Source organism: Apteryx mantelli, chromosome 2, assembly GCF_036417845.1.
Source record: "Apteryx mantelli isolate bAptMan1 chromosome 2, bAptMan1.hap1, whole genome shotgun sequence".
In the NCBI taxonomy this organism is placed as follows: Eukaryota; Metazoa; Chordata; class Aves; order Apterygiformes; family Apterygidae; genus Apteryx; species Apteryx mantelli.
This window is the reverse complement of record NC_089979.1, coordinates 87761994-87776448: the sequence shown is the minus strand read 5'-3', so window position 1 is coordinate 87776448 and position 14455 is coordinate 87761994. Positions and strand designations below refer to the sequence as shown.

Genomic DNA, 14455 nt, shown 5'->3' with positions numbered 1-14455 from the left:
CACATGCTTTGACAAAGCTGTGTGCCAGGACATTCCTTGCTAAATTGGTGACTAATCAGATGTTGTGCTGGGAAACGCACCCTCATGTGTCACAACAACCCAGGTCTCAGCAATGCAAAGGAAAAAAAAAAGAGGGTGGTGGTGGGGGGACTACCACTGTAGGTTCTCACGCCCTCTGCAAATAATTTCCACAGTGCGTTTTGTAATTTAATGCTTGTACCTGGCAAAAAGACACAACTAAAGGTCAAAACGCTACAACTGTATAAGCTCAGCTATACATACGCCCATCTCACTCGTGACAATTCCCATTCTAAAGCTTCTAAGCCCTGAAGTCCTCATTCCATAACAATAACTAATATATATAAACACCCATTTCATTAATCATAAAAGAAACAGGAAACATTCATCAAGTTCTCAAGTTAACCAAAGTTACATGTTTCTTCTACCTTCCTATAGCCCTCAGATTTCCAGTGTGCTTTATAAGTTACGCAGAATTTGAAAACTTGACGGTAATTAACCTATCAGAGCAATGGGCTGTTAGGAGCCCTGCACATAGCTTCACTTTGTGAAAAAGAGCTTAAAAAAAATAAAAATAAAAAAAATTAGTAATTTCCATATTCTTGCAGCACATAGAGGGCATATTGCTTATGGAAGACTGTAGCACTGTAGAATTTAAATCTTTTTTGCTGTTGTTTGGATAGAAGAGAGTGCAAAATATTACTTAAATGACGAAATTTCTCAAAGCAAATATAATAGCAGGGAAAAGCAAACTTCCTAGGCAGAGAAAACAGTCACCGATTCAATGACTTTGCCTCAGATTCCAGGAACCTTTGCATCGTCTGCACTGCCTGCAGAGCGGCTGCAGCAACCAGAGCTTAGAGACAACTGCCCCTTGAAACCACTTCTTTACAGATTCATCAGGTGGGTGCTGTGCCATGTGGTAGCACAAATTCTGTGACTAGCAACAACTGTGGCAAGTGATCACTGAAAATAGGAGATAAATGCCTCTGATAAATGTACATATTGTTTGGGTATTTGATTATATAATTTTTTTGGGTGTGGAACAAACCCCATTTTTCTCCTGCTCATTCAAATGTACATTTTCCCCTCACAATAATAAAATACAAAAGCAATATTTCTTCCTACAGGAAACAGATAATTTAGACCAATATTAAAAGGGAAGAAAGCAATTTTTTTGCAGTAGAAAGACGCTCTTTTCACATTTTGGGGCTTGGTATAACCCATACTATTTGCTTTTCATGTAGTCTTTCATGAGTATATGGAAATACGTAAAATTGTTAAGTTTGCTACTTTTATAAAATAAAATTTTCTTTTTATGAGGTTTTATTCAAATATGAATTGACTTGCATTCAGAAAAGCAATTTCAAAATAAAAAAGAGTTCATTTTTTTCTTAATCCTAAAAGTAGTCTTTCTATTTTAAGTAACATGGGGGCTCCCTAAATGCTATAGTTTATAAATACTCTCTAAGATGACAAGTCAAGTGACTTCAGGATCATGAGTTCTCTCTCACAGTTGTTCAACTGTTAAAATGGAAAGCCGTAAGAATAGAATAAAAATACCCATGGTGAAACTGTTACATGTGCAATGGAATAAATGTAGGGAATAGGACATATGAGCATTTTTACATTAATCTTTCAATTAAAATTTACTTTCTACCCTTTAAAAAGGTCAGTTTTGTGAACTTCTCTGCTGGTGAGCAGCTTGAGATCTGTCATTCTATATAAAGTTTCACACTCACTGATCAGAAATACAGTCTTTCTCTATTCATGATCTATCTGGTAATTATTGCAACAATATTATGCTGGGTTAGGCATTAATAATAATTCAGTGCAAACCTCCTAATTATATAATAAAGAACTCTTAATAAAAATATACAAAAGGCAAAAACTATAAACATTACATTTGCAAACAGAACAAATCTGACTGAAGCAGGCAAACGTTGCCAACAGGTCTTTGGCAATCAAACAGGCTGTTCCTGGACTAGAGAGCAGTTCAAAGGTATTGTATGGTATAATCCTGTAACGAGTTACCAAAAAAGGATGTTTTGACTGTATTTCAATTTTCTGTTCTCTTTAACAAGGCTTGGTACCCTTGCTACATTAAAAACAAAACAAAACACCCCATACTATTGCTTGTTAACCAGCTCAAAGATGCAGCATCATTCAGCTGAGGGCTACCTGCCTAGCAATATGGCTGACATTTTCTGCTAAGTCTGCCTAAACTTTTTGAAATCTTTAAACTAGAAGACAGCCTTGGCTACTCAGAGATTAGAGTTGCCCTAAAGAAAAAGACATGCTTTGGAAGAAACTGACTTTACCAGTTCACGGAGTCTGCAACGCCTTGGAACACCCCAACTTGATAGTAAGGAACTACAGATGCCAACCAGTAACCTTGTTTTAGTCCTAATAATACTCAGACACCACTACTTCAGCCTAGTCACACTTCTAAATTGCAAGGTGTTTGAAATGGTTTCCCACCATAAATTAGAAAATCTCAGAATACCAAATACTCTTTGCAATATCTTTATGGATTAGAGACATATTCAGGCTGAAAGTTGTCAGAGGTAGGAAATAAAAAACTCTTCCTTTTAGAATATTGTGGCTGTATCGAAGTTTTTTCCTTCTCCAGTTTGAACCTGGAAGGAAGTATTTATCTCTTCAAGAGACAGTTCATAATCTGAGTCTAAGTTCAACATGTGAGTTTAAGTACACCTGTCTCAAAGAACGTTACTGTTTGGCTGAAGTTTTATAGGGTATGTCTAAACTTTTAGGATTCTGCCACTGGAAGGGGGACCCTGGGGAGCCTTTTCATTAAGCATCTGTAATTGTTCCAGTAAAACAAATTCTTTCTATAAGATGTGAGGGGTCTTTGTCACTCCCCCCCCCCCATACTTTTTTCCAAGTCTCTCTTTTTACTGAGGAAATACCTGTCACTCATGTCCTTGGACAGGTTTTCTTATCACATTATTTAGACTAGCAGCCAGAATAAAAGTACCCTTATACACTGTGCCTCTGAAGCATGCTATTTATAACAAGCACTTTGTAAATATACACAGGTCAAAAGAAGAAACAAAGCAAAGAGCTCCATACTGAAAGTGCAGTAATATTCAAGTTTGACAGCAATATGTAAAATATGCATGCCAGAACCTGAGAATTTCCAAGCAATTTTGAATAACTAGGGAAAGAATAATATATGCCATGGTTAACAAACAATGCAAAATGTCTGAGAAAGCTAAATCTGCTTAAAAAAATGGTCAGAGACAAGCATCTTCCTAGAATCAGAAAACACCTAAATATTTTCCCTTTTCTTCCAATTCATTTGATACTCTGTGGAGTTTTTGTACCCAAGAATAAACAAGGATTAATAAATTACTTCAAGAGGGGTCCCTGAAGACAGACAGAAGTGATCTGAACAGGATGGTACCTGTACATTTCTTCCGCAGTTTTTCACGTATAACTTTTCTATAGTAATGTTTACAGGCTTAAGAAATCAACCCACAAAGATGGGATGAATTAATACTTTAGCAGAAGTTTGCAGTTTTCAGCTTATGTCCAAACCGTGGTCCACAACTCAACACAGAAGAGAATATGTTTTGTTTTCCCTCTGATTAAAGATTTCTCTCTTCTGCTGCAAAATACTGGCACTAATATTGTTCTATCAGTATGAAATATAAAAATGTTAAAAAGTGAAGGGCAGACTTCCGAACTGCCTTGCTGAAAGTTGGGAAAACTTAGCAAACAACAGACAAGCTGATGTCCTTGCACTATACAAATTAGCAAATTCATAATGCAGGATCCAGCATACATGCTCGTGTCCAAGATGGAAGAGTAGATCTTGGCACTTGTTACTGAGACAGTGCAAGGTGGAGAAAGGGACAGGAGGCACGAGAGAATAGCATTGACCACTTTGGGGATTTTCTCTCTCATCTCTGGTTCACCCTCCTTGTTGGACTTTTCTGTATTCGGTTTCTCTCTCTCCCTTCAACTCTCACTAGCTTCCAGAAGCTGTTTTCTTAATGCTGGAAAGAAGCTGAACTAAAAAGCTCCTGCAATTTGTCATAACCTGTACTTAATGTTTACTTAATACTGCGATCAAAAAAACCCCAAACATTTTATCATTCAAATAAACATAGCAAAAAAAAAAAAAAAAAAAAAAAAAAGGACATAAAGGACATGAGATAGCCTGGAAGCTTGGGGAAGTGAGGGGAGGGTTGTTTTTTCCCCAGTGGTGATTGTACAGGTATTATGAGACATGCCAGAGAGAACGATACAGAGTCATCAGAACTGGGTCAGCTCAGATTTAGCAGTGCTTAGATTGTTCATGATGTACAAAATCCACCCAGCTGCACTTAGAGACACATTTAACAGAACTGCATCTTTGGCACCCTGGATCCAGAGACAAAACTCTTCTAGTAACTGAAGGGTGCCTGTAGGTTCCTTATTCAAAAAATTAAACATGGACTAGAGGAGGCTATATTATATGTTATAAATGACTGAAAAAAATTGCCTATATATGTTAAAAAAATTATGAACAAAGGATGTATTTCCATCCCCCTGTCATTATGGAGCTAGCATTTTTTAATTGAGTGTAACAGTTCATTTTTACCAATGAGTAACAAAGGAAATTAATTACTGAATCACTTCTGCATAGGAAGCAGCATACCCTGCAGTTTGCAAAGACTTCATGTCAGGTGTTTATTTCATATATTTAGTCATGGATGCACTGACTTCACTTGAATAAAAGTATTTTAAATCTAGTTTATTTAAGCATAACCTGTCTCACTACTGGTGCCCAGGTGACCTATCTTCCAACATAGGGGGTTATTTTTCCCTTCTTTTCCTAAACTGGCAAAATGCCATGTATAAGGATATTTAGAAGCCTCCATATCAAATCTCCAGAGGTTGTCCCATGAAATTCCCCTTCTGGCTTACTCAAGGAAAAACATTCATTCATCCCTGAGAAGATACAAACAGAATGCTCTTAAAAAAGCTTTCAAACAATATGCGTAAAAATGATTAATGCAATCTCCTGGCTGTGAGAGATTAGTGAGATCAAAAAGCAGTAGTCAAATCAAACTATTTAAAATTTCAAGATACAGAAAAATACCTTACATAATGATTTGTATGAAAATCACTTTAGTTATCAGAAGAACAGGAAAAAAAAACACCATATTTTTTCAGAAGTAAGCAAGGGCAATCTTTTCTGAACTACTCCCTAACGTCTCAGTCCTTCAAAACCAAAATACACACTAACACGTAAAGCTGTCAGGGCTCTCTAAAAAGAATAAAAAGTTATCAATAATTCTTGAAAATTTTGACTACAACTAGCCAATAAGTTCAAAAAATATGAGCAGAATGAAAGGACAGGAATGTGTGACAAATGGAGTAACACATTTCTTAAGGTATTATGGTTTATTAAGTTAAAAGTAGAAAAAAATGGGGCAATCCAAGCAATTCCAGATCAACTGCTCTCATTTGGATACTTGGGGAGATACTGATCAAGTTAATAACACAGCTGAGAAGCTGTTAAAGCAGTCAACAAGTATTATTCATTATACAAACAAGTAAAAAACCCCACCTATTTCTTTACAGAAGTATATAACTTCTCTTAAAGAAAAGATGGAAGCATACCTCTTAACTGTTGTAATGCTTACTTTCCTGTACGACATTCTTGTAAACTGCAAAAATATGGCCTACAAGAAATCCCCATAAGATGACTCCATATTTAATTGAAAAGTCATACCAAAGGGCAGGTATTAGAAGTGCCTTGTTATATGAGATTGATATGTCCTATAGCATTTTCATTCAATATCTGCACTAATACTTTAGGCGACAGCATAAAATTGCAGATATTGTAACACTAGGACAAGTGGCAGACACTATAGAGGCCAGAATTAGGGTTCCAACAGGAACTCAAATGGGAAAACGGCATGAAACAACCAACCAATCTCAACAGAAAAATACTGTATTTTGAGAAGCCAAATCCATAAACACAAATTGAGAAGCAACTTACTAAAAAAGTAGTGTAGCCAAAAGAGAGGGAGTTCTCAACAGAATATAAGCTACATGAGTTATTTGCCATAGTCTTAAAAAAAAAAAAGTCTTATCTATAATTTTAAATAAATAAATGCTTGGGATGTACTTACAAAGCTTAGTATAAAGCAAAACTAAATTATTTACTCGATACTGACAGGGCCTCAGTTTTGGGCACCATATAAAAAGCAATACAGATAATCAGAGAAGAGCCACATGAACGATAAAAGCTTCTGAAAACGTAACTCAAAGTCAGCAGATATTATATTGGGGTGATGGAATATATCCCAGAGGAAAAAAAAAAATTAAAAAGCCCCAGTCAAATTCCACTGGTCCTTTTTTTCTGCCACAACTTCCTCAGAAGCTACCCTTTTATTAGAGCCATAAGAATGTTTAACCTTTATTTTTAACAAATTAGGACAGAAGGCAAATATGGCTTAAAGACAGCAGCATGCTATGTTTGATAGCAGTAACCAGGCTAGACAATTCCAGCATTTTCTCCTATCTCTTTGAAGGACCCTGCATAATGTAAGGTGAGCTGAGCTCCTGGAGGCAAGGAAGAGAGGAAAACGTCTTGTGATGGCTAAGGCAGAACCACGTTATAGCCAAATTATTAGAGAATCACAGGAAGTGGGTCTGACTTTAAAAGTTTACAAACCATTTGCCAGGCAAGAAAAAAAATCAGTTATATGCAGCACAGATTATTTCTAGCAAATATAAGAAAAAACAAACCAAACAAGCCAACTATTTCTGCCAGCGAGATATAGAATGTCTATGGGGGCTGTGCCATCTCCTTCATTTTCCTTCCCCTTAAACAACCAAATAACCAAGTATAGGTGTGTAGGAAAATGTATTAAACGGTCTTCAGATTTTAAATGAGACTGACTGCCTGAATTAGAGCCTATGAAATTATTTTTACTTTTTAATCCTGTAAGAAGACTAACGCATAAAATCCTACCAGAATGCTGATTTTAGAGTCTATCAACTAATAAATAAACTCTGCAGAAGAACACACAACCTCAGAACTGAGTTTGTGCTGAATTAATTTTGAAAGCATAACCTAATTCTGGGAATAGCCATAAGGCAGGAAAAAAGTCATACAATTTAAAAAAAATAAGTGTCAAGAAGCTTTTATAATACATACAATTCTTTTGCAATTCTCAACAGCTTGAGCATTTATGTATGGTGTGCTTCTGTGACTGGGAAAAAGAAAACATATGGCTATTGTTATTTGAGTTGTGACAATGCATTATATAAAAGAATAATTCTAGTTTCACATTTGAACAGTACACCAGCTACTGCCCTAAGTTTAAACCACAAATAAAACTCTATTTCCATTTGCTAACATTACAGTTCTACAGTTATGTATCCACTTTCTGCAGGACTGCAACCACCTCTGTAATCAAGAGCATTTCTGACAATCTTATTTTTAAGCAGAAATATTTGAGATATGTTATTTTGCTTTTATTCAGCGCTCTCTCTCTTTCAACACAAACTCATATGAACTTATAAGCTGATATGAACAGAACAGCAAAAACTGTTTAATACCAAGAGTGGAAGCCTTTGATTACACTAGCTGCCTTTAGATCACACTGAAACAACTGAAGAAGAAGAAATTTGTATCCCAAAGCCTATTTTTTTTCCACAGGGAAACTGTTTCTAAGTCTACCAGACCTGGTTTCTAAGTTACCAGATTCCACGCAGTTGTGTACAACCATTTAAAGAATGGATCTAGTCTTCTGGATGATCAAATCAAGACTAAGAGACTGAGCAACAGAAACTGATACTGATAGTCATGTGTTTCAGTATTCACTGGTCCACGTATGACTGCCTTTAGCTTACTTTAGCTTTGCTATTATGCACAGCATCCAGGAGATGCATTAACAAACATAAAACAGAAAGGCATCTGGCCTGCCGGTCTGTGACAGGCATCTCCCTTAGAACCTTGATCCTGTTTATATTCCTATGGGACGGAGACCTCTTATTTCCTAATGTGTTCATCTGCAGATGGATGTCTCTTGGCGACAACCTAAAGGATTGACCGCTTATATTGAGATATGGTTAAGCAGCATATCCTCAAGGACTCAAGCGTGAACTGAAGACACAATTATACAGTGCCAGACACTCATTTCAGAGAAACTGCTCGCATACATAAAGAGACAGAGGTAAATTTAGTCCCCACAGAGGTAAACCTAGTCCCCATATTTGTTCATAAAACTCTGCATTGTACCATCCATCTCTGGTTACTCTTATGGAATGGTATTGCAGCACATTGCTAGAAGAACAAGTTTCTTATTGTGACAATTTGCATCAGTCAATGACATCCTTAAAACAGATAGGCCTTCAGATCAACAGGGAAGAATGAAACAAGGATCATATGTTCATATTCACCTCTCCACCCAAGTCTTACAGGAAAGCAAAAAGTCACTTTTAAAGGTACAACATATCTGACCGATGTATAGACATATAGTTTAGGACAAAATGAATCATGATATATATCTCCAACTATTTTCTCCGTTGATCATGAAAGCAGCCTAGGCAGACTAGATCAAAAATCTTTAGGCAAATGATTCCCAGGCTGTTTTCAGCCAACCCAGCAGGCAAAGCATATGCAATCAGGACGATGTAAAGCCTCAGACATAATAAAGGAAGCATGTTCTGATAGTGTGGGAATTAGATGAAAGTGGGAATTGCCTCATTTATTAGTGATAACATGAAGAATCTTTTTTTTCCATTGCTGTCTGTGATTTATTAGGAAGAATTTTGTACCAGTGCACTATGGAGCTATGATTAGCCTCAAAAGGCTTTATTCTCCTCCTCAGAAAACAGACAAGCAATAACCAAACATTGTACAAAAAGTCTTTGAAGCTCTGAACACTGTTAGTATAGAATATTGCTCTTCACAGAGTGCACTGACCACTATAATACATACAAACTTTATGTACTGGACTGAGGCAAGTGTGGAACTTGGGTAGATCAAAAGATGAATTCATGTCTTGGAAAGTTACTATCTGAATTTGAAGGTGATCTATCAAGACAGGGATTTAGAACCTGGTGGCCCAATAATGGATGTAGTTCCTTCACTTTTGGATGTAGTTATAAGTAATAACATTCTTTCATCTGAAAGCAAGCAGAAACTTCTACTGCTCTAAAAGTCCATGTTGATCATCACAAACTCTCATAAGAGGAATCTCTGAATGAGGGACCAGAGGAGGAGGGTGGCAAGAAACAAGAATGTTCTGGACTTGAACAATAACTTCTGCATGTGTGTTTGTAATCTTCTGTCAATGAAGGCTAAAAGCTTAGAAATATCACAGATGACTAATGACTGAACAGAGCCTCAAGATTAGCTCACATTTTTCAACATCAAGTACCAACCTGCTTCAGGAAAGACAGCTGCCAAGTTAGAAGCTGCAACAAAGTGGTACCTCTTTTTCTTGGCATGTTCCCATTTGTTCTTAGAGAAGCCTAAATCTTGACAGGTCTGATAAAATGGGGCAGCAACGGATCAGACGTGCTGTTCAGCGTGTTATGAATTTTTATTTTTCCCCCTTTTTGGGAAAAGATGACAGCATGCAAATCTATCTGGGAGGCAAGCCTCTCTCTGGGAAGAAAGTCTTCCCTTCAAAATACAGGGCCAGAAGGACCCTCTCTGAACTTGTTTTCACAGCCTAAAGAATTATAACCAAGACATTCAATGTATAAAAATGTAATAATTGCTGCATCTATTGCAGTCTGTAAGGCTGATGTAGCTATTAGCACAGTAAGCAGCTTACCCATCATCTCTGGTCAGGCAAGACTTTCCCTAGAACTCAATAGCTTTAATTTGGTTAAGAATATGATAAAGTATAGATGAGCTTGAAAACTGGCTATGCAGAGTTGCCAGTTTTCAGAACATAAACTCCTTTCTTTCTGGCTTATTCTCTTCAGTCACTCTGTGGTGGCCACTTCACAGGACTGTTTAGTCTCTTCCTAGGCTGTAAGAGCTGATGTTTCTTAGGTTAAATAAAAAAGGTCAAATTAAAATGAACATGTATTGATCTGACCTCCTTAAATGTCAATATTCAAGAAATCAAGGTTTGCCACAATTCCTGTGCAAATTCTAATACATCTGTTAGCACAGACTGGATGAGCACCAGGTTCTGAAGAATTTTTCCAAGAAGAGGAGGAAATAAGACAGCTTGAAAAAGAAAGTAATATCCAGTGACTTTATCCAGCGCTGCTTTAACAAACAGTTGTTTTCCATTTTTTAAAAAGGCATCAGTAGAGAAGGAAGTTCCTCAGAAATAGAAGCAGATTCAGAAACAATAGATGTTGCAAGAATATGCTTCACTGTGAAAGGCTCAGGATGTGACCTCACTTTGCTTCAGTTTTGAGGAATTTTTAACTTCACTTAGTACTATGAAACTCCATTAGAAATAAAAGCCATAGGTCTTCTTACACAGACACATTTTAAATGGGACCCAACTAGCATTCTCCAATTGAGGTAGGACAAGGAGAAAGAAGTGAGGCTATGTTTGCTTTAACTAGTCTGGACTTTAAGATAATTTAATGCTACGGACACAGTTGTTCTGTGTCTGTTGGCCTCAATGCCAGAGAATGGTCCTGAACCCATTTACTTTAGGAGAACAGACATTGCCTCTCAAAGTACCACAGATTTACTAAGTTTGTTCTCTGTATGTAATTTAAGAGTGTGTAATTCTCCGTTGAGTAGGGGTTTTAAAAACCATGGTTATGGGGATATGTTTGAAATTTACAATCTAGACACAGTTTGCTGATATAACAGGAAAACAGCCTATCATGTCCAAGACTTAGTAAAACAAAAAGCAACCAAGCATCCAGCCCCAACATCTTACAGCTGTTCTTCCCATTTCAACCCAATAAACAGGCACGTTTATACGTAAATGTCAGAAAAAAAACCCCCACAACAACAACAACAAAACCCCACAGTGTAAGCAAATGCAAATTCTTTACATGAGAATCTAAGAGTACTAAATGAAAGGAAGGGTGCAAAAGTGGAAATCTCATTTATTTTGAATAACCTCTCTTAAAGCCACCTTAACAGCAGAGGACTGTGAAGTACCTAACACAACACCTATTTTTACAAGAGATATGCAAAAATAGCCAGAGGACTGCAAACCAGTAAAGACTCATCTCTGTTCTATGTGAACTGACAGAAACTGTAATAAAGGACATGCACACCTGCTCTGCGGTACACTGGGGAAGAGTCAACACAATTTTATAAAAAGAAATCACATCACAAACCTTCTGTGTGTTCAAAGAGTTAACAAACTTGTAGATGAAGGCTAATATCCACAAAAATTCACTTGGATTTCTGAAAAGGCTTTTGAGAAGGTCTCTCATCAAATGCTCTTAGGGAGACTAAGTCATGGGATATTAGAGGAAGTCCTTGCAAGTAAAACTAGAAGACAGTTTGGAATTGTCTGAAAAACAATCTGGAAAAAGGCATAAACAATAGGATGACAGTTTGCTCACAATGCTATATTACTCTGGTAGTAAAGACGGAGGCCAGCTGCAAAAAACTGCAGAAGAACTTTAAACAATTATCAATGACTGGCTTGCCAGATATATTTATATGGAAAAAACAATCTTAACAATCTTAACATCACATATAAAACAATGGGCCCTGAACTGACCTTTACTACTCAGGAACAAAATCTTGAGGTGATCATAGATCCATAAAACACATCAATTCAGTGCTCAGTAGAGGTTAAAAAAGCCAGTCAAGCTTTAGGATTTATTATGAAAAGAACAGAGGACATTGCTATGCCAGTGTATAGCCCAGGGTTTCTCTGGATGCTGAACACAATTTCTAATTCTGGCCCCTGTCACAAAAAGGATAGCAGAAATGGAAAAAAGACCAGAAAAGCACAATGAGGGTATCAAAGCTACAGAAAAGCTTTATTTTAGGAGCAATTAAGTACTCATAGACTGAACAGGACAGGATAAAAGTTTATAAAATCACAGCGTACCTGGAGAATGTTACAGAAAATGATTGCTCACTATTTTTTCCAGCACAAAAAATGTTAAAAGGGACTAAGAAACCATTATATAGCAGTAAACAAACACAAGGTAGTGTTCTTCACAAAATGCATAGTTCAGCTGTGGATCTCTGAGCTACAGGATGTTGTAAATACTAGAAGTTTGCAAGAATAAAAAGCAATGAGACAAATCCATGGAATCAAAGATTCATCTAGAACCGTTAAAAAACAAGATACCACTTTTGATACTTAAAAGTCCTTTAACTGGAAGCTGCTAGAGATTGGGAAAGTATATGAGAAGTATCTTTACAAGATTGTCCCGCTCTTCTTGTCCATTACCTGAGGCCACTTTTCTCTCTGTTGGCCACCTTCAGAGAGCAGACGTTGGGCTGTATGGACTTTTAGCCTCACCTTGTAGAGCCCTTTTTGTGTTCTTATCATTAGAAATTATTGTACGCAGAGATATACAACACTTGTATTAAGCCAAACTGGTATAGCTGAGTATGACAGCACATCACCCAGCAGCATAAACTACAGTGAGCTCATCAAATTCTGTTTTCTGCTCCCTATATTGTCTTCCCACAGAATAGCGAGTCCAGTGCAAGATTCTGGACTAGAGCACCTGATAACCTGAACCAAAGATATTTAAAGCACCATTTGCTCATATTTTGTCATGAAAATCAGCTGTTTGGGTTTTCTTTTTTTTTTTCTTTTTCAGACACAATGAACTGGGGACTGAAGGAAAAACTTGTCCCAGATTGTGGAATGAATTGTCATGGAAAAATTTCATTCCAGTCCATGAGCCATTCAATTTTCTTTGCTCTTATCTTCTGTAATGTACACGAACAGATGAATTCAGATGTAAAAAACCCCCAAAAGATAGTAAGCTTTACGTAAATTTCTCTCATAGGAACAAGATGAAAGAATGAAACAAGTCACGCTACCTACTGTGTCACAGCAATGGCTCCTGAATTAAAGTCTTTGAGTCACTGTTGGTCTACACAGACACACTGAGCAGCACTAGCTACAGTGAACAACTATATTAAGCAGTTCAGTTCATGAATTAAACTGCCATCAGTTCCATATGGCTGCTCTTCAAGTTTGTGAGAAAACTTGAGAATAGTTCATACTTCTAGAAGTTCAGGAATGACTACACATCTGAACTACCTTATATAATATCACGATGTTGATATCTGTCTCTAGGTAGAAAACAATAAAAATCTGCAGCTTCCCTTTTCAACTTTGTATTACTGTCTCTTAAGTTTCAGGACATATGTATAATAGTTAAATGATGGATATTTGTAATGCAACAGTTACTTTCACATGATGTCACCTATCCAATAGTTCCTGGTAGTCTGCATAGAATAATAATGCCTTAAATATACTAACTTCTTTTCTGAAAATTTATCATCTGTAAACCATTTAAGAGCCATTTTATATATACCAAACAAATTAAATGTCCATATATATTCTATACTAACATTATATAAACATTTGCATATGGACTCAGCCAGACCAATGACAAGTCAGACTTCACAATTATTGTTTGATTTCTATTCCTATGAATATGAACTAATATTTAATTTAAATGATAACTTGCATCGGATACTATAATGGAAACCATAGCAAGAAAGCTTAACTACTTTTAGACAGCACGTGTGATGCCTGCTCTGAAAGAAACTTACTTCCTTAACCAACACAGTGTTTTTCCCTAATAACCAAAGAAAACACCAATTCCCAGAAAACACAAAACATAACACTATTGTAAGAAAGAGCATTTCTAAAAATAAGTCGATATGTTACTGTATACTTTAATGTAATTCAAATCAGAAAGATTACACTTTCTAAAAGGTTATTAAAAGTAAAACTGATGAACAAGCAGTAATAAACAAACTTAGAAAAGGTGCTAAGATAATTTATTTCAATTACAGTCTATTTGGGAAAATAGGATATTTTTAAAATTACACAGTAACTGTAAAAACAAGATATTATATAACCAATATATTAAAAATAATATACCTACTTGTCCGTGATGCTTCTCCAAAGCTGCGCACCTGCAATTGGGGGAGTGTAAGGTGAAACACAATGCACTGAAACAGATATCACATTTTTTCCTTCTTTATTTGTCAGAACAAATATTTGGGACACAATGACTAAGGAAGTCTCCAAAACAGTAAAAACAGGAGAAGTATTTTAACTTAAAAATAGAGTGACAGTTCTTAGAAAACATAAATAGTTTTCTGTAAACTTAATGTACCAAACAGAAATATTCATGAAAAAAATCAGCATCTTACTTATCTTGCTACCTTTTGAAGTGGAAAGAGAAGATTCCCAGTATAACTTAAGCTTTACATTCATAAACTGATGATTGCTTTCTACTTTACTTATGAAACTGTCAT

The 14455-nt window shown here is 36.3% G+C and overlaps 1 protein-coding gene across 1 annotated transcript in view; it reads right to left on the bottom strand.

Annotated features, from left to right (window-relative positions):
• Positions 1 to 14455, bottom strand: part of RETREG1 (reticulophagy regulator 1) — a 74117-nt gene that overhangs the window by 38366 nt on the left and 21296 nt on the right. Inside the window, exon 3 of the mRNA XM_067292408.1 lies at positions 14080 to 14110. Within this exon, the coding sequence (XP_067148509.1) occupies positions 14080 to 14110 (31 nt within the window). The remainder of the gene's footprint in view (positions 1 to 14079; positions 14111 to 14455) is intronic.